The sequence below is a fragment of the Haematobia irritans genome, chromosome 3 (assembly GCF_050003625.1).
Source record: "Haematobia irritans isolate KBUSLIRL chromosome 3, ASM5000362v1, whole genome shotgun sequence".
NCBI classification, from domain to species: Eukaryota; Metazoa; Arthropoda; class Insecta; order Diptera; family Muscidae; genus Haematobia; species Haematobia irritans.
The window spans coordinates 37,997,045-38,024,768 of record NC_134399.1 but is presented as its reverse complement, the minus strand read 5'-3'; the positions used below and the strand labels follow the sequence as shown (position 1 = coordinate 38,024,768).

Here is a 27,724-nt window from a genome sequence, read left to right as displayed (position 1 = left end):
TCGTTAAGATTTACCAGAAATATGTGTGTTTCTATTTACAATTTTGAATATTTTATAAAAAGTAGTCACGAAAATAAAGTAATTTTCAACACGAATTTAAGAGGCTAAAGGCAAGTATTAGGTTGGCATTAAAGGTGGGTATTAAGTTCGAGTTTAGCCGCTAAAATTGTCATTTTTCGCGGTTACTTTTCTTTAATAATTTATGCAAGTAGAGGATGCTGATGAGGAATGTGGTAATTCCGAAACGTGCGTCCATCCAACCATCTTGCAGTCTATAGGGCTTTGCCCAAATAAAATTGACAAACATTCTTTTCCTCTGTTGGTTAAGCTACACTTGTAGTTTAGTCAATGTATGGTTTTAAGCTGAAATAAAAAAAAAACAACAACAATGTTTAATAATTTATTTTAAAGAAAATAATTTCTTTAAATTTTTGCTTTGGATGATTCCCCATCAAGTTATAAAAAAATTTGCAAAAAAAATATTTTATTCTGCTTTTATAGTTTTATTTTCGATTTTAGCTGCTAAACTCGAACTTAATAAGGTAGGTATTAAGTTCGCTAAATTGGCAACTTTTTCACGGTTACTTTTCTTTAATAATTAATTTCACCCAAAATATAATTTTATGCTGTTTTTGCAGATTTAGTTTTGATTTCAGCGGCAAACCCCGAAGTTAGTACTCAGTTTAACCTTGAACTTAATACCAACCATAAAAACCCAAAATACAATGAAAAAAACAGGTGTAGACTAGCGTTTTTCTTTGCTTTAAAGCGACTTTATTTTTTTTCACACACACATAGAAAAACATAATTCTCGCTTCATAAACATAAACAAACTTTTATTTCTATATGCAAACATGGAAGCAACAAATGTTCTTAACGTCAAAAGCAAAGCAGAATAAAGAAGCCGAAAAAGTTTGTATTTATTTGTTCACACTCATATAATTATGAATGTTTCAATTTTTTTTCGAAGTATTGTGCGTCGTGTTTGTACTGCAATGAATATCATGTATATTACTATTATTCTACATTAAGATTGTAATTCATTCCGCAACGAAAATATTGTTTTTTTTTATGACGTTTGGGAAGTTGCACAGACATTACCTGTATGCTTTATCAAAATAAACTACAATAATTGATCGCAACGGCTAGTAGGGATCTATAAATCGAAAATCGATTAATCGATTATTCGAATTTTGGCATGAAAATCTAAAAAAGTCGAATTCGATTATTAAGCTAAAAATAATCGCAAAATCGATTTTAGATTTTCAACTAATTTTTAGTTTTGATCACCAAAAATTTAGTTTAAATTTTGAACTAGAAAAATAAAAATTCTGATTTTATTAAATAAAATATCAAATTGGTGGAAATGAATCCTTTGTGTTTTCAATTTCCTTGAATTTATAGTGTAATTATTTGGGGAAATAAAAATTAATGATTGGCACATGTTAAAAATTTTATGTTGAACATTTTAATTTTTAAACAAATTTAAAAATTAACATGTTTGACTGGAACTAATTTTTTGCTTTTATTAACAACTATTGTTAATAATACTCACAAAAAGACAAATAGATTTCATAAAATCGTATATTTTTTAGAATCATTATTTCTATGAAAATCGATTATGAAAAATCGAATATTCGAATTTTCATTGGTAAAAATAATCGAAAATCGATTTTTGATTAAAAGTCAATAATCGAAATGTCGAAAAATCGATTATTGGTTTGTACTATAGATCCCTAACGGCTACATGTCATATGTTACGCCGATGTGATAGTTAATACCATAATAATACCGGGTGTAAATGAGTTGATACAAAGTGGTATGAAAATTAAAAGGTTACCCAATAAACACAAACGTTTGAAAAATACTAAAATTCAATAATTTTTCAAACATTTTTTCAAAGGATTAGGGTAATATTCAAGTTGAGAAATTGTTGAGAAAATCGCGTTCTCAACAAAAAACAGACATTACCCTCAACAGTAAAATTCAACACAATAGCAATAATTTCTCAATTGTAATCCTCAAATTGAAATGCACCGCTACTCAATAATTTCTCAAACAGTTTTCAACGTGAGAAAAATAAAAAATTAGCATTGTTGCGAATACTTTCAAACCACAATTTGTATGAAAGCCAATCCTAGTTCTAACTGAAAGTCAATACTAAATTTCTAGGGATTTTGTAAATTTTATTATTTTTTTCGTTAACAAATATAATAATCTTAAAAATAACATTAATAATATATAAAAATGATAATCAAAATGTAATTATCTTATTAAACGTATTAATAAATAAAACTATGAATACAACTTTAAATATCTTAAACATTTTTACACGTATAATTCCATTTCCTCCATAATGTTGGTGTCAAATAACTATTAATTAATATGCTGGCAATTTGAAATAATTACTATCGAGGAACTTGCTGGCTTGTGTGTTAGAATAGATTCCAGCAAGAGGAAATCACAAAATATCAACCTGATGACGGGATGTAAATTGATGTAATGCACATTTTCATCCAGAAGTTCTTGATATAGGAATTGTTGCACTTTGTTTTAATTGGTTGCACTTTGTAAGTTTTCTGAAAACTTTTCTTTGTTGTTTCCTTCATTGGTTTTTCATCGGCCAACATCTTCCAAGAATATACCATCCAATGATTTTAGTTTTCTGCAAAACAATCGAGTTTTGTGATTTCCATTATGTTTTCATTTCACTTTTTATTTTGACTTACCAATTTGTATTTCTTCCAACTGACCACGTACTTCGTGATTTCCTCAAGAACGTTGGTGTTACAAAATTGTTGTTATTAAAATACTGGCAATTTTCAGGAACTTGATGACCAGATAATTGGAATAAATTTCCAGCAATTTCAATTCACAAAATAACAAATTAAACCGATGATGCGATGTAAATTAAACTATCGATGTGATGCGAATTATCATCCAGTAGTTGTTGATATGGAAAAGCATACCCAATAAACACAGGATGAGCGTTTTTCAAATGCAACAACTTTTCAGTTTGAGGGTAACTATAATTATCAACATAAATTCAACTTGACTTGAAACAGCTCATATTCAATACATCTTCAAATTGTTTGCGAATTACTTCCAATTTGCCACAATGTTGACGAAATCTTTGAAAAGGGGTTGAAGATAATATGAGAAAACTTTGACAAAACACTACCCTAAAATGCAACGAAAAAACCATGTGGTTTTCAATACTTGTTTGTGCAACGAAGTTCGTGGTCAATTGAAAGAAATAAAAAACATTTTAGACAAAAAACTGAATTTACTCCAAATAGTTTCTAATAATACGTAAGTGAAAATAAAAAAATGATATGAAACTTTAAGGAAGACACTAAATTATATCTCTTTGCCGAAAACTAAAATTATGGATTCTACGTTCTTTAAAACATTAAAAAGCTGACCGATGAAAAAATGTTGGACAAGTAACTGGAACTGCTTCAAATAGTTTATAATAATTGGTAAGTCAATATGAAAAATTAAATCAACACTTTAGAGAAGTCACTAAATTTAAATCTCATTGCAGAAAACTAAAATATTTGGATGCTGCATTCTTGGAAACATTAAGAGGTTGACCAATGAAAAATGATGGTGGCTTATCGAAAAGAGAAAGTTTCCATAAATCAAAGTACAATGAATTAAACTTGGTATTTATGCTTTTCCATATCAACTACTGGGTGATAATTCGCATCACGCCTATAGTTTAATTTACATCGCATCATCGGTTTAATTTGATATTTTGTGAATTGAAATTGCTGGAAATTTATTCTAACTCTCTAGTCATCAAGTTCCTTGCTAATTTCCCTAATTTTAATGAGTTTTACAAGAATTTTGTGACACCAACGTTCTTGAGGAATTTTGTGGGTTTCAATACATTTGGTGCCACGAAGTACGTGGTCAGTTATTTTTATTGACATAAAACTGAAATTAATCCAAAACGGTAATTATAATTGGTAAGTCAAAATAAAAAGTGAAATGAAAACGTAATGGAAATCACAAAACTCGATTGTTTTGCAGAAAACTAAAATCATTGGATGTTATATTCTTGGAAGATGTTGACCGGTGAAAAAATGATGAAGGAAACAACAAAGAAAAGATTCCAGAAAACTTGCAAAGTGCAACCAATTAAAACAAAGTGCAACAGTTCCTAAATCAAGAACTTCTGGATGAAAATGTGCATTACATCAATTCACATTCCGTCATCAGTTTGATATTTTGTGAATTCCTCTTGATGGAATCTATTCTAACACGCAGGCCAGCAAGTTCCTCGATAGTAATTATTTGAAATTGTCAGCATATTAATTAATAATTAATTAATTAATAGTTATGTGACACCAACATTATGGGGGAAATTATACATGAAAAATGTTTAAGTTATTTAAAGTTGTATTGATAGTTTTAGTTATTAATACCTTTAATAAGATAATTATGTTTTGATTGGTATTATAACATATTATTATTTTTATATATTGTAAATGTTATTTTTAATATTATTATATTTTTAACGAAAAAAATTAATAAAATGTACAAAATCACTAGAAATTTAGTGTTGACTTTCAGTTAGAACTGGGATTGACTTTCATGCAAATTGTGGTTAGAAAATCTTCGAAGCAATATTAGTTTTTAATTTGTCTCACATTGAAAACTGTTTGAGAAATTATTGAGTAGCAATGCATTTCAATTTGAGGATTACAATTGAGAGATTATTGCTATTGTGTTGAATTTTACTGTTGAGGGTAATGTCTGTTTTTTGTTGAGAACGCGATTTTCTCAACAATTTCTCAACTTGAATATTACCCTAATCCTTTGAAAAAATGTTTGAAAAATTATTGCATTTTAGTATTTTTCAAACGTTTGTGTTTATTGGGTAAATACCAAGTTTTTTTGGTTGCACTTTGATTTATGGAAACTTTCTCTTCTCGGTAAGCCACTACCATTGTTCATCGGCCAGCCTCTTAATGTGTCCAAGAATCAGCATCCAAATATTTTAGTCTTCTGCAAAGAGATTTGAGTTTAGTGACTTCCTTAAAGTTTTCATTTCGTGTTTTAGTTTTACTTACCAATTATTATAAGCAATTTCAATTGATTATTAAAAAATTTCCACATTTTTGTATATCTTCCACGAACTTTGTTGTCCAAAGTAGTATTAAAAACCATGTGGTTTTTTCGTTGCATTTCAGGGTAGTGTTTTGTCAACGTTTTCTCCAATTATCTACAACACATTTTCAAAGTTTTCGTCAACATTTTGCCAAATTTGTTGTAATTCGCAAACAACTTGAAGATGTATTGAAGATGAGCTTTTTCAAGTCAAGTTGAATTTATGTTGAAAATTATATTTACCCTCAAACTGAAGAGGTGTTGCATTTGAAAAACGCTCATCCTGTGTTTATTGGGTACGTGAACAAATTTATTAATACCAAACGGTATTATATAATATAGACATTTTTTCAAAGGATTACCTTAGAATTGCAAAAATTATTCAAAGTGGTAGTTAAATAGAATAATCATTGCTGTTGAATAAAATTGAAATTGTTGGGTCGCAATTCTAACAACCATTTATTTCTCATAGGACATAATAATGCCGACATTTACTTGTCACACTTGGAACTGAACGCTCGGAAGTGGGTTTTTGCCGTGAAAGGTTGTGATGTAACTTCGCTTACGTCCAAGAAGTACTCCTTTCCGGCCGACGAAGCTGGTAGGAGCTGCTGTTTAAAAGAGGCGTTGCAGGAATTGAAGAAGTTATTTATTTGCCCAAAGCATTTCGCTAAGGAAATGATTGGTCCAAATTCTTTGGCAGAGGACGCGATATTATGCTCAAAATTTACTTTAAATGCCCTAGAGCCTTGGACTGACTATATGAAGGAGGAGAAGAATTTTGCGTTGCCTAACAAGAGAACCATAATATCGTCGGTTCCAATTAATAGTATCAAATTAATAGTATCGACCAACGCGTTGTGAAGGGTTTGAAACAATTAGATGGAAGAAAGGGTTAGGCATGCAATTACAATGGAGATGACATACTATAAGGATTTGGACAAATTCGAGGGCCTTGAATATGATGGCGAAGGCAATAGGACTTCAAAAGTGGCCTCGAAAGTCCTAGTTGTAATGGTGAAAGGTGCGTTTAAGGTATGGAAGTATGCGTTTAGCCATTACTTCACTAAAAACGGGTACACTGGCGAAAAAATTGTAAACCTTATTAAATATAATATTAATATCGTACAAAAAGAATGCTGTGTGAAAATAATATGTCCCATTGGAGACCAGGCAAGGAGCAACTGCAAACTCTTTAGTAATTTGCTCAACACCGATAGTCGTTTCTATTTCCTCCACGAAGGACATCGCATTTATATATTCCACGATGCTCCTCACATTTTTAAAGGATTGAGCAATGCAATAATAGCTCGAGACATTAAAACAGCGGAAGGGTACGCCAGTTGGAATGTATAAAAGAGTTTTATAAGATTGATTCCCAATTTAAGTCCGCCCTCCTAGCACCAAAATTGACCCATGCACATACTTATCCTAGCACTTTCCAGAAGATGAATGTTAGGATGTGCGCTCAAGTAATGAGCAGAACCACTGCCGCGGGATTTTGTTTCTTTTTGAAACACAACACTCCGGCAGTTCAGAAAGATGCAGTCGGGACTGCCAAGTTTCTTAAACAAGTTAACGACGGCTTCGATTTGAGCAATGGAATAATAAACAGCCGATAACCCGTAGCAATGATATATTGCATAAAATGTCTGCATTCACAGCATTTTTGAAAACCTTGCAGGTGGCAAATAATACAAAAAGTAAAAAAAAAAATATAATAATAATAATAGAATACTTCGAAGCCTTCACGGATATTACAGACTATATATTCTAATTAATGCCTGGCATCGCATTTAATGCCCAAGGCCGATTTAACCATAATGCTCTGGAAAAATTCTTCGCTCGATTTAGATCTCGAGGTAGTAATAGTAATTACCCGTCCGCTCGGGAATTTTCTATTACAATGTCCCATTTGTGTTAGATGACATTTGTGAAAAATCCGAACCAAGTGCCCAATTGTGAAGACGATGGTGACACCGATTTAAACAGCCAACTTCCGTCTGTTATTGGTTTGTCACCCGATGACAAGGGAAATGGAGAACAAATAGCGCCAGTAACAATGGAAGTTCGAATTTGAATAAGAAAATATTTGATGAATGGAACTCGGATAGCATCAGCTTGAGCGAGGGCGAATCCGAAATATCATCATCGGATGATGATGAAGAGGGCTCAACAGATGAAGATAATATGAGTGTCGTTACACTCACAGTGGAAGAAGACAGCATTCGTACAGCTGCAACCCAATCGGCAGATGAGAAGTATGGATTAGGACTCTTTCTGTTGGAAATTTCGACAAATGAAGAAGCCGCATTGAGATACTTTGCTGGATACAATGTTCAGTGGCGCTCGAAGAAAGCGACCAGCAATTGTCAATGCGAGAAGCATATGTTTGAAATAAATTCAACTTCGGAAAACTTCATTGCTCTAAAGAGCTACACAAAAGAACTTAAATTGTCAAATCCATTCAAAATAGTGCTTGTTCATATTAGAATCATCAATTACACCTTGAAGGAAAATATTCACATAGTTGCTTTGAAGAAACTAATTATGGACACAAGTGTGGAGGTTAATTCTAATCTGTTCCCACACCTCTTCAATAAGGACGATAGGTGATACAAACATCGATTGATGATTCTGGGCCACTTATCAACGGTCTTGTTATTCAAAAAAAGGCTAAGTGGTTGGCAAAAGATGAAGCTGTAGGCAAAAATGTCGGTTGAGCGGAAGATTCGAAAAAAGGACTGACTGCCTCTAAATAACAAAGTGACAAAAGGTGTACGGACGAAAAAGACTTTAATATGTTTCTAAATTTTTAGCACATTATTTGCAATCAGATAAATTTCACAAACGTATATGTTAATATAGAATAGAGGGAAGAAATAAATATGGGGACGCAGATAGAGAACGAAAGACGGGAATTTACTATTTGGGGACATACAACAGATATGCTTAGGGTGAAACTTGCTACATAACAATTTCTGCAATGCCTCTACAAATTGACAATCAAAACCACGAATCAAAATAAACACTAAAATTCAAGAAATCCTTATTTTATTTATTATAAATTTCTTAAGTGAAATATAAATCGTTTGTAAATTAATTAATTTTTTTTTTAATTTATGTTTGTAAATAACATTGCCCTTGTGAAGTGCCTTATTTGTCCCTTAAAAAAAAAAACAATTTGCATTTTATTTAAATTTAGTTTTGTAAGTATGAAATTTACCTGAATTGTACCTATAACATTTGGCGTTTTTGTTTAGTAATTAATTATTTATATTATTTCTTAAGTTTTCAATATAAGTGTTACTTATTAGTATTAAGTGTATATTTTTAAGTTTTTGTTATCTTTTTTTATGTAACTTTTTTTGATGCTTCAAATGTAAGTTAATTTCGTTTGTATTTTTATTCATGAATTTATTGTAGAATTATTTTGTATAAATTTTATTTAATATACAATGCAATTAATGAAAATTTTGAAAAACAAATTAAGTTTAAACCATATATTTTTTTATTTTTATATTATTTTTTAGTTTTAGGTGGCTGGCAAAAGTCCTACTCCTGAACCCGGCACGAGGGTGTCGGCTGCTACGTTTTTGTATACCATTTGAGAATATTATTTTAGCTTTTTAAGATTTTAATAATTATATCGTATAATTGAATATGACATTGAAATCTCAAATGGTAGACAAATTCAACAGAGGAAAATTATTATCATGCCGTAAGTTATTGATAATTAGCCAACCCCTATTGGTGCGAAGTATAATGACTATTGTATGAGCTGTCATGATGCGGAGGAAAAAGAATCAATTAAACACATCTTGTGTGAGTGTCCTGCATTTTGTGTAAAGCGCAAGCAACTTTTAGGAGCATATAGCTTCAGATTACTGGCGGATCTGGAAAACGTTAACTTAAGCAGTCTGCTAATGTTTTTGGAACAATCTGGTTGGTTTAACAAAGAAAAATAATCAAGAACGTTCAGCGGTTAAAACTAGAAGTGCCCATATGTAATAGGTACTTTTAGTTAATATGGTATCACAATGGACTGAAAAGTCTAAGTGAGCCTGAATCTTAATCGGGCTGCCACTTTAACCTAACCTAGCCAACCCCGTATGGTACATTATCAATACCGAACGGTACAGGCGGTATGAAATGTATTAGCATGAAATGTATTATGAAAGTACCAATATGGTATTGAAAATAATACCTATGCGGTATTAATATTTATACCATAAAGGTATTGATGTATAAACAGCGCGGTATTACCAAATAATACCAAAACAGTATTGGGTTTATTACAAATCCGATATTTATTGTTTTAATACATATTTAGATTATTAAAACACACGAATTTAAATACAGTCTTTAACGAATTTAAATACAGTTTTTGATGCATTTAATATGTTAATGTGTACAACCCTCATCATGTTTCCATGAAAGCTTTTCTACCAATTGAGTTATGTCCTACGCAGGCACTACAACCATTAGTCAGGTGGGGAAGGATTTTGTATGCGACTTATACATCTAATGAAAGAATATTCGCATTAGTAAATATTAATAATGATAAAAAATACTATACTCCTATATATTGCTAATATTTTTTTGGTCGTAATTATTTTTCCTACAAACATTGTCGTTTGCATTATGTGAAAAAAAAAAACAAATTACTAAGGGGGACCAATTAGTTTTCAGCAACGGCTACGTTGCTTTGATAGTTCCCTGCCAACATTTTTTGAATTTGGGGGCGCTTCTGAGAATCCCCATCACGTCGAACACAGTCGTATACGATATCCAAAACTCCTCGGAAAAGCGCCGTCACTATTGAGAAGTTGTACCACGCCAAGTTACTACAAAAAAGTATCGCATGAGTGCAATTATTAGGTGACCTTCTGGATACATTTAGAAGGACGCCAATAAGAGCCCCTTCAAGCAATCAGAGAAAATGCATTTTAAGATAGTTATAAAAGAATCAGTGTGGTCAAGTAAAACACGATTGTTTAGATGTTTATTAATTTTATTAAACATTTATAAATTCTCATAAATATAACATTTATACGACTATCACATCACATTTAACATATTTTTATACATTAATAAAAGATTGATGTTGAGTTACAAGTTGCAATTTACATGTTGTAGCGTCTATCAGCGAGTGTTTTTATTTCCAGTGGAGGCAGCGTGTCTGGAAAAATATTTGAAAAACTATCACTTTATTCCATTTGGAAAGTCAAAATTTGTTCACCAATGTACCTTTCACTATTTTAAGCGAAATAACTATGATTTTAGCACTTCATTATCATTTTATTTAAATAAATTATAAGAAGCTAGTTGTGCTTGGTGTTTCACAAAATATAAAATGGCTCTTGGAACAATAGTGATGGCAAAATACTTTCTTGCAAATAGTGATGGCAAAATACTATCACAGTTGGCGATTGTTGCAGTGTGTGAGTCTGTGAGTCTGTGGTAGCGATGAGGATGAAATGGAACTTTGAAATGCTGGCAGGGTTAATACCATAATAATACCGGATGTAAATGATTTGATACAAAGTGGTATGAAAATTAAAATAACAATTGTCCACAAATATATCTTTCAAATTTTAAGCGTACTTACAATTCAGCGACGATTATTGTATTCTTCAAATAATTTAAAAGAAGGATTAGCTCTTTTAGGGGCTTATAGCTTTAGAATACTGGCGGACCTGGAAAACGTTAACTGAAGCAGTCTGCTAATGTTTTTGGAACAATCTGGTTGGTTCAGCAGAAGAAACTAATCGAGAAGGTTCAGCGGTTAAAACTAGAAGTGCCCATACGTAATAGGTACTTTTAGTTAATGTGGTATCACAATGCACTGAATAGTCTAAGTGAGCCTGAAACTTAATCGGACTGTCACTATAACCTAACCTAACCTAATTAGCTCTTTGTGTTTCACAAAATATCTAAATGGTTCTTATAACTATAGCGATATTACTTCATATATATGGTTCTTGAATTGAAACCACACATATGCCTCTTTTCTCGATACCGTTGAAGCGGAAAGCGTGTTTAAACGATTAGATGGATACACGCCCAGTAACATCGCAGGAGTCTAGATAGAGTTGCAATAAAACATAGGAAGATAAAGAGCAGTATTTGGAAGACAAATATTTTGAGCACTCAAAGAAGGCAAAAAAGATAACGATGTACTTCCTCAAAAAGGAAATGCAAACGCTCGAAGAAAGATGCATGTGTTCAGAGGGCGAAAATATATTTTTTCACAATAAATAAAAGAAACGCATCAAAAAGTGCGAAAGTAATGCAAGCAAGGATACAACAAATACTCGCGAAGAACGAGAATTAATCCTAAATACGTATTTGAAGGAATACTTAAAGGACGAAGAAGAATTTGCCTTGCCGAAGAAGTGAACCGTAAGATGATGGGTTCCCATAAAAAGCATGAAACCTGTAAGCGACCCTCAAGCCGTAAAGGGATTGGCAAGATGGTTTTAAAGATGGGAAAAACGTGATCGGCATGCAATTCTCCTATTCGATGAGACGGCTATAAAAATTGAATTGGCCTATAACAAAGATTTAGATAAATACGAAGGACTTGAATACGATGGCAAATGTAACAAGACGACAAAACTTGCCACCAAAGTTCTCGTATTGATGGTTAAAGGATTATTTAAAGCGTGGAAGTATACATTTAGCCATTACTTCACAAAAGCGGATACACTGGCGAACAATTGTATACAGGGCCTAGGGTTGTCAGATAATGGTATCGGGACAAGCAAAAATAGTCATATATTTCGAAAATAATTGCTCATATTTTATTACCTAGTATTTCTTTTGGTAAAGGCCATGTAAGGCCAGTATTATGTGATCAGTTTTCGATTTGAAAATCACTTTATTTTCGTGACTACTTTGTTTAAAACAATCAAAATTATAAATGAAAACAAATATATTCCTATTAAATCTTAATCGAATCTATGTGAGAAATACAATGCGTATCAATTGAGATAATATATCGGCTTTAAATCGAAATGTTTTGATAAAGTAACCGCGGAAATTTCAGCGCTATAAGCAAACATAGTAACGCTGTTAAGACACAGAAGTCGTTATGGTTTTGAGACTGGGAAATTCCTAAATATGTTGGAGCCTCTGAAACGTTCTCCCATGCCATGATTTTATATCAAACGGCGATAGTTTAGCAAATGTTGTTTCTTAAACTAATTATTATAATTTATAATTTCACAGAAAACGTGAATTTGGTATCATATTTATATATTTGGGTATACTTTTTTTACATTTATTGCTCAAGTGATAGCTGATGATTCGAAAGACAGTTTGTTTCTTTTTTAGGAAATAAGAAAAATTAAAATATATGCGTTGAATAACTAAAATTACGGGATTTTTGGTAAATTTTGTGAAAGATTCGGGACACTTCCTGGAAAAGAAATTCCGGGACTATCCAGGCGAATCGCGGCCATCTGGCAAGCCTTACTGGGCCACGAAGATGACAGCGTAGATGGTGATGTTGAATTTCATTTCACGACGATTTATTTACCACCACACTTAAAATTCGTAATAGGTTCCTATTACGCCTATATGTGGACACATAATAAAAAAATGTATTGTGATACAATTAAAAAATGGCGAAAGTGAGTTATTTTTCTAGAAATAGAAATTAAAACAATCATAACATAAATAAAAAATATAAATTCAAAGCAATTATGAGTTTAATTCACTGTAGGGTTAGTATTATACACCCAGAAAAATGAACTCATTGTGAAGAAATTTGAACTTCGTATAGCGCCAAAGACATTTTAGTTTGTGATTTTCGTAGAAATTAGATAGAATGCATCCAAATATTAGTTAACATTTTCCTATATTTATGTACCACTATACTACAGAATGACAAAATTTAACTGAATTGAATTTTATTGAACTTTTTTCATTCATTTGGACAAATCTTACATATTTGTGGTAAACCTTTTACTTCAAAATTAGTATTGCTTACCTTCGTTTTTATATACAATATTATTTATTTATATAGGCAATTTTTCTTCAATAAAAGACATGTTTTATTAATATATTTATTAACATTCCAAAAAGAAAACGAAGGGAGGAGTTGTTATTCTGTTAGTGTTTTCTTTCTTTATATACCATCTTGAACATTGTTTGTTAGTTATGTTTAATAATTTTTAAAACACGAAAATTTTTCTCACTACTTTAAAATAACAAATATTTTATATATTTTATTTGTTATTTATTACATTATTTTACTATATTTTTTAGCAATCTCTCCATATACCATTACAAAATGATTCCAACTAAAAAACAAACCACGCGCAAACATATCGAATACATCGATGACAAGTATCGATTACAGGTAGATAAAAGAAATATAGGAAATTTCCCTATATTCTAACAAGTGTGTTTCCTTCCTGTTTGAAAGGCTTGAATACTTCTTAGTTGGAATGATCTAAAATATTTTTCTATGCTAAGTGTTATTCGTATGTATGATAAGTTTCTATAATAAAGAATGTCAGAATTATCATTTTAAAAGAAATTTTAATAAATTTGAGGAAACTTGGTTTTAGTTCGGTTTTTGTTTATTTTTACGAAAGCTTTGTTATCAGTAAATAACATTTTCTTGTTCAGTAGTAAATTCTTATACCCAGCGAAGAAAACAGTATTAATAAAATTCCATACCTTATTCTAGTTAATGAACTATTCCTAACTGCTTTTAGTTTAGAATTTTTTTACTGAAACAAGTAAATTTTATAATTTCACACAAAATTTTGACTTAATGGAAATAAAATGGCTAAACTAAATTGATGAACATTTATTCCTTTAGTTTCGAAGACACTTTTTCTGGGTATATTAAATAAAAATAACTTGAATAAAGAAAATTTTAAATCAAAACATTTGAATGAGTACAGATGTCAAATGTCAACTATCTTATTATATTTTTTTTTTTTAATAAAAACGAAAATGAAGGGATGAATACATATTGCCTGTTCGTGGAATTTTCGTTCGCCTCGAGACGAACGATTCATCAAAAATCCCATATGTTACGGCGTTCCATAGTAAATCGTAAATAATGAGTTCATGACAAAATTCAGGATTTCCTAGAAAATATATCGAAAGTTATTTTAGTTTCATTTTAGACGAACGATAATTACTACGCTTAAAATTGTGAACGGTATATTGGTGAAAAATTTTCGAATTTCCAAATGGTGTTAATTGATAGTTTTTCAGATATTTTTTCAGACACGCCGCCTCCATCGAAAATAAACAAACTGGATGAAAGACGCTGCAACATGCAAAGCCGGCATGCTAACCGTTGCACCACGGTGGCTCCCACAACTATATTAAATTAACTTTTTCTAATAGTATGAAGGGGCTCTTTTTGGCGTCGTTTTAAATTTATCTATAAAGGCACCTAATAATTGCACTCATGCGATAGTAACGGTTCTTCTCCGACGTATTTTGGATATCGTATACGACTGTTTTCGGCGTGGTGGGGATTCTCAGAAGCGCGTCAAATTTAAAAAATGCTGGCAGGTAATGGTACTTTTTTACGTTCTATGTGATTTTATTCGTATAAATGTTATACATGGTGTAGGACACTGAACTACCAAATACTTGACAATAAAAAATATTTTTTATCGAGTTAGCTACGAATATTTTTTGTGATAAAAAAAAGGAATTTGTAATTCATTCGATGTATATTCTATCAACTAAAAAATATATAATTGTCTCCTAAAAAATACTTTTTTTAAATAAACAATAAATTTTGGACAATTATAATTGGTGACCCCGACGTTTGAATATGGCGCCAACAACAAGATCCGCAGACGCGCCCACCGAGGGTGCAGTAGGTCAAACAGCAAATTCCTCAACTACAAATGCAATAAAATTACCAAAATTCTGGAAGTCGAACACTACGCTATGGTTTGTGCTAGCAGAGGCTCAGTTTATCCAACATGGAATCGAAACTGAATCCGCGAAATCATTTATTGTAATTGCCGAAACGGATCAAGGTAGGCAATTTGAGTCAACGCTCTTCCGTGAACTCACGAAGCTATTGGGTTGTGAACGAATCCGAACCACTCCCTATCATCCCTGTTCTAATGGAATGGTTGAGCGATTCCATAGAACCCTTAAATCGGCAATCATGTGCCATAACACTCAAAAATGGATGGACGTTCTACCGACCGTTCTGCTGGGAATTCGAACAAGTCTAAAGAGTGATGTAGAAGCAACGCCATCGGAAATGGTCTACGGACTCTCAATTAAAGTACCTGGAGAATTTTTACAACCGAGTAGGCAAGAGATACCAACAAATGAATTTGTTTTGCAACTGAAAACGGACATGGAAAATCTTCAACCAAAAAATACTAAATATAACTCTAAAGAAACGGTTTTTGTTCACAAGGACCTTCAGAATTCGAAATTCGTCTTCGTGAGAAAAGATGGGGTACGGAAATCATTGCAACCACCGTACGAGGGCCCCTTTCAAGTTTTAAACAGAACTCCGAAGCACATGACGATCAAATTCAATCTTACAACCAAAACGGTTTCATTAGATCGAGTTAAAACTGCATACGTGTCCGTAGACGATAACACAGACTAAAGGTATGAGGCTTCCTCTAGAGGGGGAGTACTGTAGGACACTGAACTACCAAATACTTGACAATAAAAAATATTTTTTATCGAGTTAGCTACGAATATTTTTTGTGATAAAAAAAAGGAATTTGTAATTCATTCGATGTATATTCTATCAACTAAAAAATATATAATTGTCTCCTAAAAAATACTTTTTTTAAATAAACAATAAATTTTGGACAATTATAATGGAATAATTTATATATTTTTTTACAAATTAATAAGCATGTATATAATCGTGTTTTACTTGATCACAATGATTATATTACAATTATCTAAAACGCACTTTGTCTGAAAGTTGATGGAGCTCTTATTGGTTTCGTTATAAATTTATTTAAAAAGCCACCTTATAATTGCACTCTGCGATGTTTTAATATAGTAACTTGACGTGGAACAACTTCTTAATTTTGACGGGACTTTTCCTCCGATGGATATCGTATACGACTGTTTTCGACGTGGTGGGGATTCTCAGAAGTGCCGTAAATTCAAAAAATGTTGGCCGGGTACTGTTATTCTTGTGAGTAGTTTCTTGAGTGTGATTTTGTTGTCGGGACATACATTCACAGAGATTTCGTGACTAACGCTCACATACTCTCTCAAGCTTGATTTGATCGTTGCATGATAGTGTAGAAAACAACATTTATTGCTAAAAAAAACATGTATTTAGTAACATATTCTGTAGAGAGATCATGTATTTCTTTGCGATAATTGCTTTGTTAACGTTGTCTATGAAAAAAATTGTTTACATCAACGTTTGGGTCATTCTGCAAGTAATCATTGAGAATTGTTACTAAATCTGCGTTGCGCTTGGCAGCCCTGTCACGCAAAGCGCTGGAATGAAATTTCAAAATTGGAAATTGTTTGCTAATTTAAATAAAATACAAATAGCCGGAAGTAAAAAGTAGGCGGCATTTTCAATCTATGTAAAATACCTTTTAATTCGAGACCATCGAAGGCAGTTCCGCCCTTCGAAATTCTTAAAACCGTTGGATTTTTAAAACATTGCAGAAAACTATTTTGTAATAGAGAAGCGATCCAATTTTTCCTATTAAAAGTAACCACATCATTAAAGACACTATTTTGCATGAATAAAATTTTCTGCTGATAACGTCAATGCATTAAGGTGAGTACTATGTTCTGTTTTTTCACCAAAACCCTGAAGTTAAAATACAAATATATTTATGAAGACGATTATATTTTAATCAAGTCTTGCCAAATAATGGATGGAAAAGATCCAAGGAATTGATTGCAAATACTTTTATATTTCTAAATTAATTAATTAAGAAAAGTAACCGTGAAAACAAGCAGATTTTCAACTTGAAAACTGAACATAGTACTCAGCTTTAGAGAAAATAAACAACCAAAAAATCTTCCTGGCTTACTTACGGCGTTTTCTTTTCTTGTAAAAAATGCGCACTTTTTTGCATTTTGGCCGGAAAATATACTTTTTAGGTTCTTTTCTAAAAAAACAGGCAAAAGTGCGAAAAGGCTACGAATTCTGTTGTGAAAATAGTGCCACGCATAGAGGCAAATTACGGGCATTTTCAGCACTGCCAACAAACGAGAGTGCTGCGATTGTCCTGTTTCCTTCTTTGAATTCTTTTCTGCCCGCTGAAATGATAGCATTTTTTAGGTTGCTGGTAACATTTTAAAAATGCGCATTCTGTGCAAAATGACGGCAAAGCACTTTTTTCAGAAAAGAAAACACCATTAGTGTGTAAATATAACCATAGCGATAGGCGGTAGGCGAAACCTTTTTGCCGCAACGGCAAATACAATAAGCTTGACGGCGAATAATTCCCTTTTTCACGTTTCCTAGCGTTTTTGTTGTCAATATAGCACGCTTTGACAATATTAAACAATGAAGTTGAATAAAAACATACAATGGCTTGTTATTTGTTGAGTTATTTCAAGAAAAAATAATCTACACGTCTCCAGGCAACAGCAATTCCTAGTGGTGAGTTAAAAAAATTGATAAGCGATGGCAACACAATACCAGTTTTCGCCAAGGAGTTAGAATAAGTTTTAATTTAGCGACACGTCGCTAGCCGTCACGGTATTCCGTCGCGGATTTTGGGCTTCCCATAAGAAATACACGTAAATAAGTGTTCGCCTACCGCCTATCGCTATGGTTATATTTACACACTTAAGGATGTATTGATTGTTATCTTCACAGAAAACTACACAGCTGACTTTAAACGATTGGAAATGTAGTTTAAAACGACTACCGAATAGCTTGGTTTTTTTCTTGTTATCCCTTCTTAACGATGTGATTCGATGTTAAACCTGAATACAGACGGGTCTGTTCCCAATTTCGCAAAATGTTGCATCGAAAATAAAATCGTGCGATTTATGATTGCTTGTTCCGGAAATCGCTCGAAAGCGTATGGAATTGAAAATCCAAAGTCTGTCAAAATCAGCTGTTTAAGAAAAAACATTTTAGACCAGCAAATTTTTTTCGAAAAAGAAAAACAATTAAATTACAAGGAATGGCTTTTTTTAATTCAATTACCTCTTTCGAAATACATCGACGCAGCAAAATTACAAAATAAATATGGCGCCACGCTACTCAGTGTTGCATTGAGTTTCATTCTCACCAGTTTCTAAATAAAATCGTAATATTTGGAACACGATATACGAATCGCAAAACTTCCCTTCAGTAGATTGTGTCAAAATGGAGTCGCTCCAAAAAGTACGCGATTATTACTTTACAAGTACATTATTTCGATATTTTATATTTTTGATTTACTGCCAAGACATATAGCAATTTATTGTTTTATACAAGTTTTACAATATCTTGGAATAATTGATCAATTTATTTTGAATTCGCAGAGGCAAGTCTCATCGATTTGAAATCGGAAAATTTTTGCGATGACCGGAACAAGTCTAATTGGAGAAATCAAAACTTGTTTGCGATTACGATTATGGGAACAGGCCTGTCACAGACCACTACTGGGTATTGATTTAATTCGTTTTTGTTGCATCTGTCATCCTGCTGTTTTCAGATATTTTATTTTCGAATGTTAACGACATCGCTATCTTCAACAAATTCATTGTGTTTGTTTTGAATCTAGTTTTTGAAGAATATCTTAACGCGTGTTGATCATAGCTACTTCTCCAATTCTTGTGTTTATTGGCAATTTACCTACTTGCAACAATTTTTGACTTTTGAATCGAATTAAAAATCGTTCACCGATATTAATATAATCGATATCGGTTATCGAAAACACTAGGTGCTAGAGCAGGGTTGATACTTGTTGTTTGAGTATAAAAAGTACCGTGCCTAAAGCCCATGGCTGAACAAGAAGGTTAAATCATGGGCCCATATCATGGCTGAATAAGGAGGTTGAATCACGATAACAAAAACAACAAATTTTAATATGCTGTTTACAATTTTAAGAAGTCAAAATCAGCTGATAAAAGAATCGTATGGCATTGGTAAAAGTGGCAATTATTTATTCTTTCAATTGCCCTGAAAAAAATAATTCAAATCAGAGAATAATAAAGGTTCAAATTTAATTGCGTCACCTATGAGTGATTGTGAAGTGGATAATTCATCCGAGGAACGCCGATATGAGACAAATAAGACTATAATACCTACCAAAGTTAAGAATGGAAGTCAGTCAAATGGATCTTCGCCATCTATTAACAAAAACAGTTTATGATGATTTTGGGTCTGGAATATGTTATCAAGATACTCAAGTCATCTTTGAACAATTCTCCAGCTATGAATGCGCGAGTTTGTTTGAGATGCATTTGCTATGCAGTGTCATTTGGAGAGCTGCAATCACCATAAACATATGATTTTGACATCTTAAAATTTTGTCGAAATAAAAAAATTGTAATCATATGGGCCTATGATTTAACCTTCTTGTTCAGCCATGGCCCATATGATTACAATTTTTTTATTTCGACAAAATTTTAAGATTTCAAAATCATATGTTTATGGTGATTGCAGCTCTCCAAATGACACTGCATAGCAAATGCATCTCAAACAAACTCGCGCATTCATAGCTGAACAATTGTTCAAAGATGACTTGAGTATCTTGATAACATATTCCAGACCCAAAATACCACGCACATCAGTTTTTAAACTGCATCATAAACTGTTTTTGTTAATAGATGGCGAAGATCCATTTGACTGACTTCCATTCTTAACTTTGGTGGGTATTAAGTCTTATTTGTCTCATATCGGCGTTCCTCGGATGAATTATCCACTTCACAATCACTCATAGGTGACGCAATTAAATTTGAACCTTTATTTTTCTCTGGATTTTAATTATTTTTTCAGGACAATTGAAAGAATAAATAATTGCCACTTTTACCAATGCCATACGATTCTTTTATCAGCTGATTTTGACTTCTTAAAATTGTAAACAACATATTGAAATTTGTTGTTTTTGTTATCGTGATTCAACCTCCTTATTCAGCCATGCTAAAGCCTTTGGAAGACGATTGTCCATGCAGATAATTCAAATATAACGGGGATAAATACGTATAAATTAGAATCGGTCGCGATCACGCATTGCTAGATATGAGCATCGCCATCTGGTTCCAACCTTCATGAAATTTGGTATTGCTAAATTTTTGGTACAATAGAAGAAATCAAACAATAACTCATTCCAGTACCTTTTGGCTTTAAACAGCACTTTTACAAAGCTGTTTTTGTACGATTTCAAGTGTGACGATTGTCTATGCAGATAATTCAAATATAACGGGGATAAATACGTATAAATTAGAATCGGTCGCGATCACGCATTGCTAGATATGAGCATCGCCATCTGGTTCCAACCTTCATGAAATTTGGTATTGCTAAATTTTTGGTATAATAGAAGAAATCAAACAATAACTCATTCCAGTACCTTTTGGCTTTAAACAGCACTTTTACAAAGCTGTTTTAGTACGATTTCAGTGTGCTATTTTCCACCCCTGTGCTAGAGTAGTGTTGGCTAACACTAGGTGTTTTCTCATTATCCAAATTTTCTCGCAGTTAAAGCAAGCAGTCGGAAAGTAGAGATTTGTTTTTCTTTATTATATTATCGTCATATTAAATTAACAATAAAAATGTAAGTGAAGAGATATATATCTTGGGTGTACATAAGGCGACAATATATATGAAAGCAGATGTGTAATCGTTTCTTTGTTTTGTTAAAAAACATAAATTGATGATGTGTAATGTCTTAATTAAACAAATCTGTTTTTTTTTTTATTTTGTTGGCATGAATCATCTGGTCGGAATAAAGTGAGAGGATAATGGGAATAGGATCGCAATTAGAAAATAATAGTATTCAAAACATGCCTTGAGGTATAATAAATCACAATATATTTAAAATAATGTATAGTTCGATTTTGGAGTTTGCCTTCTTGGAATTAAAAATGAGCATTGGTGGTCTATTTTTACCTTATAAGGTAGTATAGCATAATGACGAAAACTTGAAAATTTAAAGTTGCTAGCTGCTTTGGTAAAATACGAAAATCATGTTCGGCTGAAATTGCTTGAGTCATACCCAAAACATGATCGTATATATTGAACTACAAAGTTATCTGCTTCCATTTGACACACAAATGCTGACAGTTTTTTGTTTGTATTAAAGAAATACTATTTTTGGTTGTTCATTAAAGTGTGGTTGGGTGTGGATGCAATTGCATATACATCTGTGCATTCGCCTTATCTGTTCAAATCATTTTAAAGAGCAATGTCCAATAATGTTCGGAATTTTCAATAAAAAGCCGCATGCCGTCTTGGTCTATTCGTCTCATCCAAACGGTCAACCTTCTTATTGGTAAGTCTGGGTAGCATGCTCAATATAGATTCGGGGTGACGAAGGCTTGCAGCATCTTCATGTAGCTGCACCTTCACTTGTGCTTTGTACTATATCGTTTCCCGTCTCCCTTGTTAACAATAAACATCAACGCTGCCTTTGGTCACTGAGGCAAACGATCTTTAATCCATTTGCCAGAATTCCTTGTGCCCTATTTTTGTTTAGCATTGCTTGACAATGTTTTTGTTCTTTGGACGCATTTCGGCGTTTCTCCAGTCTTGCATATTTTTGTCATTGCCCAATATTCAAAATATAGGTTAGGCTAGCTATAGTTGCAGTTTGATATTTAGGCTCAGACTATACAGTCCATTGAGATACATTCACAGTTGGTGAAATTCTCCTGAATCGGTGAGTGTTGATGGCTTCTATAATTAGCTCAATGGCAAGGAACCTACATTTTATAGCTGAATTCGAACATTGTTTCCACAATGGTTGAAAAACTCACCAGCATTACTGAGCGGGAATAGAGGCACCACTGATAACTTTTCTGTGGTGTCGAAATTGGTATTAAACACAGGGCGGGCATGCTAACCATTGCAACACGGTGGCTCCTACAAAAATTCTGACAATAAAAAACCACATCTGTTTAGCTTTAATATTTGGCTCTAACTTTACCACTTCCTTACTTGTTTCCTACACTAACTTTAACTCTCATTTTCAGATCAAACATGTCTTCTCGCAAAACTGCTGGTCGTCGCGCTACAACCAAGAAGCGTGCCCAACGCGCCACATCCAATGTGTTTGCAATGTTTGATCAGGCGCAAATCGCCGAGTTCAAAGAAGCCTTCAATATGATCGATCAAAATCGTGATGGTTTCGTCGAAAAGGAAGACTTACATGATATGCTTGCTTCGTTGGGAAAAAATCCCACAGATGAATATCTAGAAGCAATGATGAATGAAGCACCTGGTCCCATTAATTTCACAATGTTCTTAACATTATTCGGTGAACGACTACAAGGTACAGATCCAGAAGATGTTATTAAAAATGCTTTTGGTTGTTTCGATGAAGAAAACACTGGAGTATTGCCAGAAGATCGTCTACGCGAATTGTTAACAACAATGGGTGATCGTTTCACAGATGAAGATGTAAATTTTATTTTTATATTATTTTTCTTTCTATACCGAAAACTACTTTCTTTCTATTGCTCTTAGGTTGATGAAATGTACAGAGAAGCTCCTATTAAGGGTGGCCTATTTGATTATATAGAATTCACCAGAATTTTAAAGCACGGTGCTAAGGATAAAGATGAACAATAGATAGCGATTCTACAATGCCGACACATTCCCCCAACGTATTATACCCCCTATACATATAACTATCGAAAGTGACCCACTCCAGTCATATATAACATCTGTACATGTACGATAATATAAAATCCCCTCATATATTGTGTCGCTTAATTTAAATAATTTTTATTTCTGCCCCATAAACTTAACATTAGCATTAAGTCTATCTCAAATTTCCATTTTCCATATATCCAAACATCATCGCAATGGTATGTTCACACTGCAAACAATTTTTGGAAGAGATCTTTTGCTCGAACACGAATAACGATTTTTTTTGTTTTGGAGTAATCAAATTCTATTGTTTTATTACGTTCCATGCATTGGCATACCCAAACTTTTGCTGATTGTATTGTGGCGCAAAATACTCTTTTTTTGTTGTTCAATTTGAGCAAAAAATTGTGAATAGTGTGATCATAGCCTGAATTCAGATACCATTGGATATGTTAATTTATTTGTTATCAATTTGCTGGGTACTTAATTTGAATTGCCATTGCGAAAGACCATTGACCATTTTTATAAGTATTAAAAATATTGAATAAACAATTTTTATTGAATCATCGGATTGCCTAAAATATAATGCATTTATTAAAAGGAATATTTGAATCGTTTTAGTATTTTAGGTGGAATAAATTTAGTTATACAATGACAGTTTGTATTTTTAGCTTCAGCAAACTTCAGAGTAACCAACCGCCAGCACAAGAACCAAAATCAAAAATCTGCAAAGTTGTCCGAACCCAAACATTTTAGCAATTTGAATTTTTAAATTTAAAAGTATTGAAAGGCGAAAAAGGCGACTTTTTGAAATTAGGGGCATAAAACTTTAGTTTGCTGACGGACCTGGAAAACGTTATCTTAGCCAGTCTGATAATGTTTTTGGAACAATCAGGTCGGTCCAACGGAAGAAAATAATCGGATGAGTTCAACGGTAAAAATTGTGATACTTTTACTTAATGTGGTATCACAATGGACTGAATAGCCTAAGTGAGCCTGAATCAAATCGGGTTGCCATTTTAACCAAACCTAACCTAATTCCCGTGCGCTTCAACATATGGGTTAAACTGATCTAAATAGGTTTATAGCGTCGGATCATCTGAAGGGCGATATTACAATCTTGTATCTTATACTAGACACACACGATTTCCTATAGAAATGGAACAAAATTGGCTACAAACTGCTGTCAGGATCAATTTTATGTATCATGGCGTTTAATTTTTTTCTAAATTACAAAAACATAAAGAAACCATATTATTTTTAATGTCCTGTTTCTGTATATTGAACGAAACCCCAGTCGGAAGAAAGCAGTCACACGAATTCGAACCAATATGGGTTTCTCTATTTGTGAAACTTCCTTCCTTCGAAATAGACGAACCCAAGGCATATTTAGAAAGGTATTTTTAAGGTATCAGCTGATTACACTTTTTCACTGCAGGTCAGTATTTGTTTATTGATAGCCAGTATTTGTTTATATTCAAATATATAATGACATTTGGTAGAGTTCTTGATGTTTAGGTAGATTTTGCAAAATATTCCTCTCCAACTGAGAGGTACTTCAATTTTCTATAGAAATAAAACGTTGACAAAATTTTCTATAGAAGTAAAATTTTGATAAAATTATCTATAGAAATATAGTTTTGACACATTTTCTTTAGAAATAAAATTTGGACAAAATTTAGACAAAATATTCTATAGAAATAAAATTTGGACAAAATTCAACACATTTACAATTCAAGGGATTTTTATGCACCTAAACATAGGGATATCATAATACATAATATTGGAATACTTCTTTCGAAGAAAAAAATCATAGACTACAAAAATTTGATCAAAAACTTCAAAATAAGATTTTTTTTTAATTTGGTAGATTTTTGGTAAAATTTTCTTTAAACTTGGTAGAATATTTTTGTCACGAGTGGCACACGTGAATGTGATACATTTTTTGGGAAAAATAATTCTATAGAAATAAAATGTAGACAATCTTTTTCTATAGAAATAAAATGTAGACAAAATTTTCTATAGAAATAAAATGTACACAAAATTTTCTACAGAAATAAAATTTTGACAAAATTTTCTATAGAAATAAAATTTTGACAAAATTTTCTATAGAAATAAAATTAGACAAAATTTTCTATAGAAGTAATGACAAAATTTTCTATAGAAATAAAATTTTGACAAAAATTTCTATAGAAATAAAAATTTTACAAAATTTTCTATAGAAATAAAATTTTGACAAAATTTTCTATAGAAATACAATTTGACAAAATTTTCTATAGAAATAATTTGTAATTCGTCAAATTGGCCCTTTAGAGGCTTTGAATTGCTTAAATAAATGGAAATATAAATAAATAAACATTTACAAAATTTTCTATAGAAATGAAAATTTTACAAAATTTTCTATAGAAATAAAATTTGGACAATTTTTTCTATAGAAATAAAATTTTGACGAACTTTTCTATAGAAATAAAATTTTGACAAAATTTTCTATAGAAATAAAATTTTTACAAAATTTTCTATAGAAATAAAATTTGGACAAAAGTTTCTATAGAAATAAAATTTGGACAAACTTTCTTATAGAAATAAAACTTTGACCAAATTTTCTATAGAAATAAGACTTTGACAAAATTTTCTGTAGAAATAAAATTTTGACAAATTTTCTTTAGAAATAAAATGTTGACAAAATTTTCTACAAATAAAATTTTGATAAAATTTTCTATAGAAAGAAAATGTGGACAAAATTCGACACATTTAAAATACAAGGGATTTTTATTTGACAAAATTTTCTATAGAAATAAAAATTTGACAACATTTTCTATAGAAATAAAATTTTGACAACATTTTCTATAGAAATAAAATTTGGACAAAATTTCCTATAGAAATAAAATTTTGTCAAAATTTCCTATAGAAATAAAACTTTGACAAAATATTCTATAGAAATAAAACTTTGACAAAATTTTCTATAGAAATAAACATTTACAAAATTTTCTATAGAAATGAAAATTTTACAAAATTTTCTATAGAAATAAAATTTGGACAATTTTTTCTATAGAAATAAAATTTTGACGAACTTTTCTATAGAAATAAAGTTTTGACAAAATTTTCTATAGAAATAAAATTTTTACAAAATTTTCTATAGAAATAAAATTTGGACAAAAGTTTCTATAGAAATAAAATTTGGACAAACTTTCATATAGAAATAAAATTTTGACAAACTTTCCTATAGAAATAAAACTTTGATCAAATTTTCTATAGAAATAAGACTTTGACAAAATTTTCTGTAGAAATAAAATTTTGACAAATTTTCTTTAGAAATAAAATGTTGACAAAATTTTCTACAGAAATAAAATGTTGATAAAATTTTCTATAGAAAGAAAATGTGGACAAAATTCGACACATTTAAAATACAAGGGATTTTTATTTGACAAAAAAAAAATTAACAAAATTTTCTATAGAAATAAAATTTTGACAACATTTTCTATAGAAATAAAATTTTGACAAAAGTTTCTATAGAAATAAACCGCACACTAGATATGCTAGTGTTCTCAAGGCGTCAGATAGCACTCCTAATATCTGCTATAACGGGTCGCTGCTTGATAGGCGAATTTGCAAAAACTATAGGTGCGAAGTATAATGACTATTGTATAAGCTGTCATGACGTGGAGGAAAAGGAATCAATTAAACACCTCTTGTGTGAGTGTCCTGCTTTTTGTGTAAGGCGTAAGCGAATTTTAGGAGCATATAGCTTTAGATTACTGGCTGACCTGGAAAACGTTAACTTAAGCAGTTTGTTAATGTTTTTGGAGCAATCTGGTTGGTTCCACAAAAGTAAATAATAGAGAAGGTTCAGTGGTTAAGACTAGAAGTGCCCATATGTAATAGGTACTTTTAGTTAAATGTGGTATCACAATGGACTGAATAGTCTAAGTGAGCCTGAAATTTAATCGGGCTGCCACTTTAACCTAACCTAACCTAACCTTCTATAGAAATAAAATTTGGACAAAATTTCCTATAGAAATAAAATTTTGACAAAATTTTCTATAGAAATAAAACTTTGACAAAATATTCTATAGAAATAAAACTTTGACAAAATTTTCTAGAAATATAACTTTGACAAACTTTTCTGTAGAAATAAACTTTTGACAAATTTTCTTTAGAAATAAAATGTTGACAAAATTTTCTACAGAAATAAAATTTTGATAAAATTTTCTATAGAAAGAAAATGTGGACAAAATTCGACACATTTACAATACAAGGTATTTTTATGCACCCAAAATTGATGATATTATAATACATAATATTGGAATACTTCTTTCCAAGAAAAATTCATGAACAACAAAAATTTGATCAAAAACTTCAAAATAAGATTTTTTTAATTTGGTAGATTTGGTAAGATTTTGGTAAAATTTTCTCTAGGTGGAATATTTTTGTCACGAGTGGCAAACGTGAATGTGATACATTTTTTGGGAAAACTAATTCTATCTTTCGAGATAAAAATAGGTCTTAACGACAATTTTAAGAATGTATTGGCTATATATGTGATAATTATTTTTAAAATTAAAATGAATCTAGCTTTTATCTTTTCAACGTTAAGCTACAATTAAAATTGTAAATAGCTTCGGCTTTGGTTAATCGGCCTCACCACGCCGGTGTAGTTCGACTGTCTTGTCTTGGGGTTCTCATTGAGATTACAAAAATAAAAATTTTTTAGAGATATTCTACAATAAAGTATAGATTTTATTAACAGATTTACTCGAAGATTTTTATCCAGTTCCCTTGGTGATGTGCTTATTGTTAGTAGTGAGTGGACCAATTGAAAGTGCTCTGAATTGAGTTCATATATAGCATATATGG

The 27,724-nt window shown here is 31.6% G+C and overlaps 1 protein-coding gene and 3 long non-coding RNA genes across 5 annotated transcripts; 2 read left to right on the top strand and 2 right to left on the bottom strand.

The window, feature by feature from the left end:
• Positions 1-2,165: 2,165 nt before the first annotated feature.
• On the bottom strand, positions 2,166-3,072 carry LOC142228645 (uncharacterized). Its single transcript, XR_012720229.1, has 2 exons — positions 2,730-3,072; positions 2,166-2,665 (listed from the first exon to the last, which is right to left on the bottom strand). It is a non-coding gene; the product is annotated as an uncharacterized LOC142228645 (long non-coding RNA).
• LOC142228644 (uncharacterized) lies at positions 2,963-4,561 on the top strand. 2 transcript variants are annotated; one of them, XR_012720228.1, is made up of 4 exons: positions 2,963-3,022; positions 3,142-3,482; positions 3,548-3,974; positions 4,039-4,560. It is a non-coding gene; the product is annotated as an uncharacterized LOC142228644 (long non-coding RNA). The 2 variants fall into 2 exon arrangements; XR_012720227.1 differs by lacking the exon at positions 2,963-3,022 and having other exon boundaries at positions 3,121-3,482; positions 4,039-4,561.
• A 9,130-nt stretch (positions 4,562-13,691) lies between these two features.
• Positions 13,692-18,952, bottom strand: LOC142231675 (uncharacterized). Its single transcript, XR_012720858.1, has 2 exons — positions 18,914-18,952; positions 13,692-14,228 (listed from the first exon to the last, which is right to left on the bottom strand). It is a non-coding gene; the product is annotated as an uncharacterized LOC142231675 (long non-coding RNA).
• A 1,731-nt stretch (positions 18,953-20,683) lies between these two features.
• sqh (Myosin regulatory light chain sqh) lies at positions 20,684-23,474 on the top strand. The gene is made up of 3 exons (XM_075302303.1): positions 20,684-20,834; positions 22,252-22,678; positions 22,745-23,474. Exons 2-3 carry the CDS (start codon positions 22,259-22,261, stop codon positions 22,847-22,849), a joined length of 525 nt encoding a protein of 174 aa, XP_075158418.1. The 5' UTR covers positions 20,684-20,834; positions 22,252-22,258; the 3' UTR covers positions 22,850-23,474.
• The last annotated feature ends 4,250 nt before the right edge of the window (positions 23,475-27,724 follow it).

Coding starts and splice junctions, on each gene's coding strand:
- sqh (XM_075302303.1), top strand. CDS start 22,259: ATGTCTTCTCGCAAAACTGCTGGTCGTCGCGCTACAACCAAGAAGCGT. Junction 22,679..22,744: donor ATCGTTTCACAGATGAAGAT/GTAAATTTTATT, acceptor TATTGCTCTTAG/GTTGATGAAATGTACAGAGA.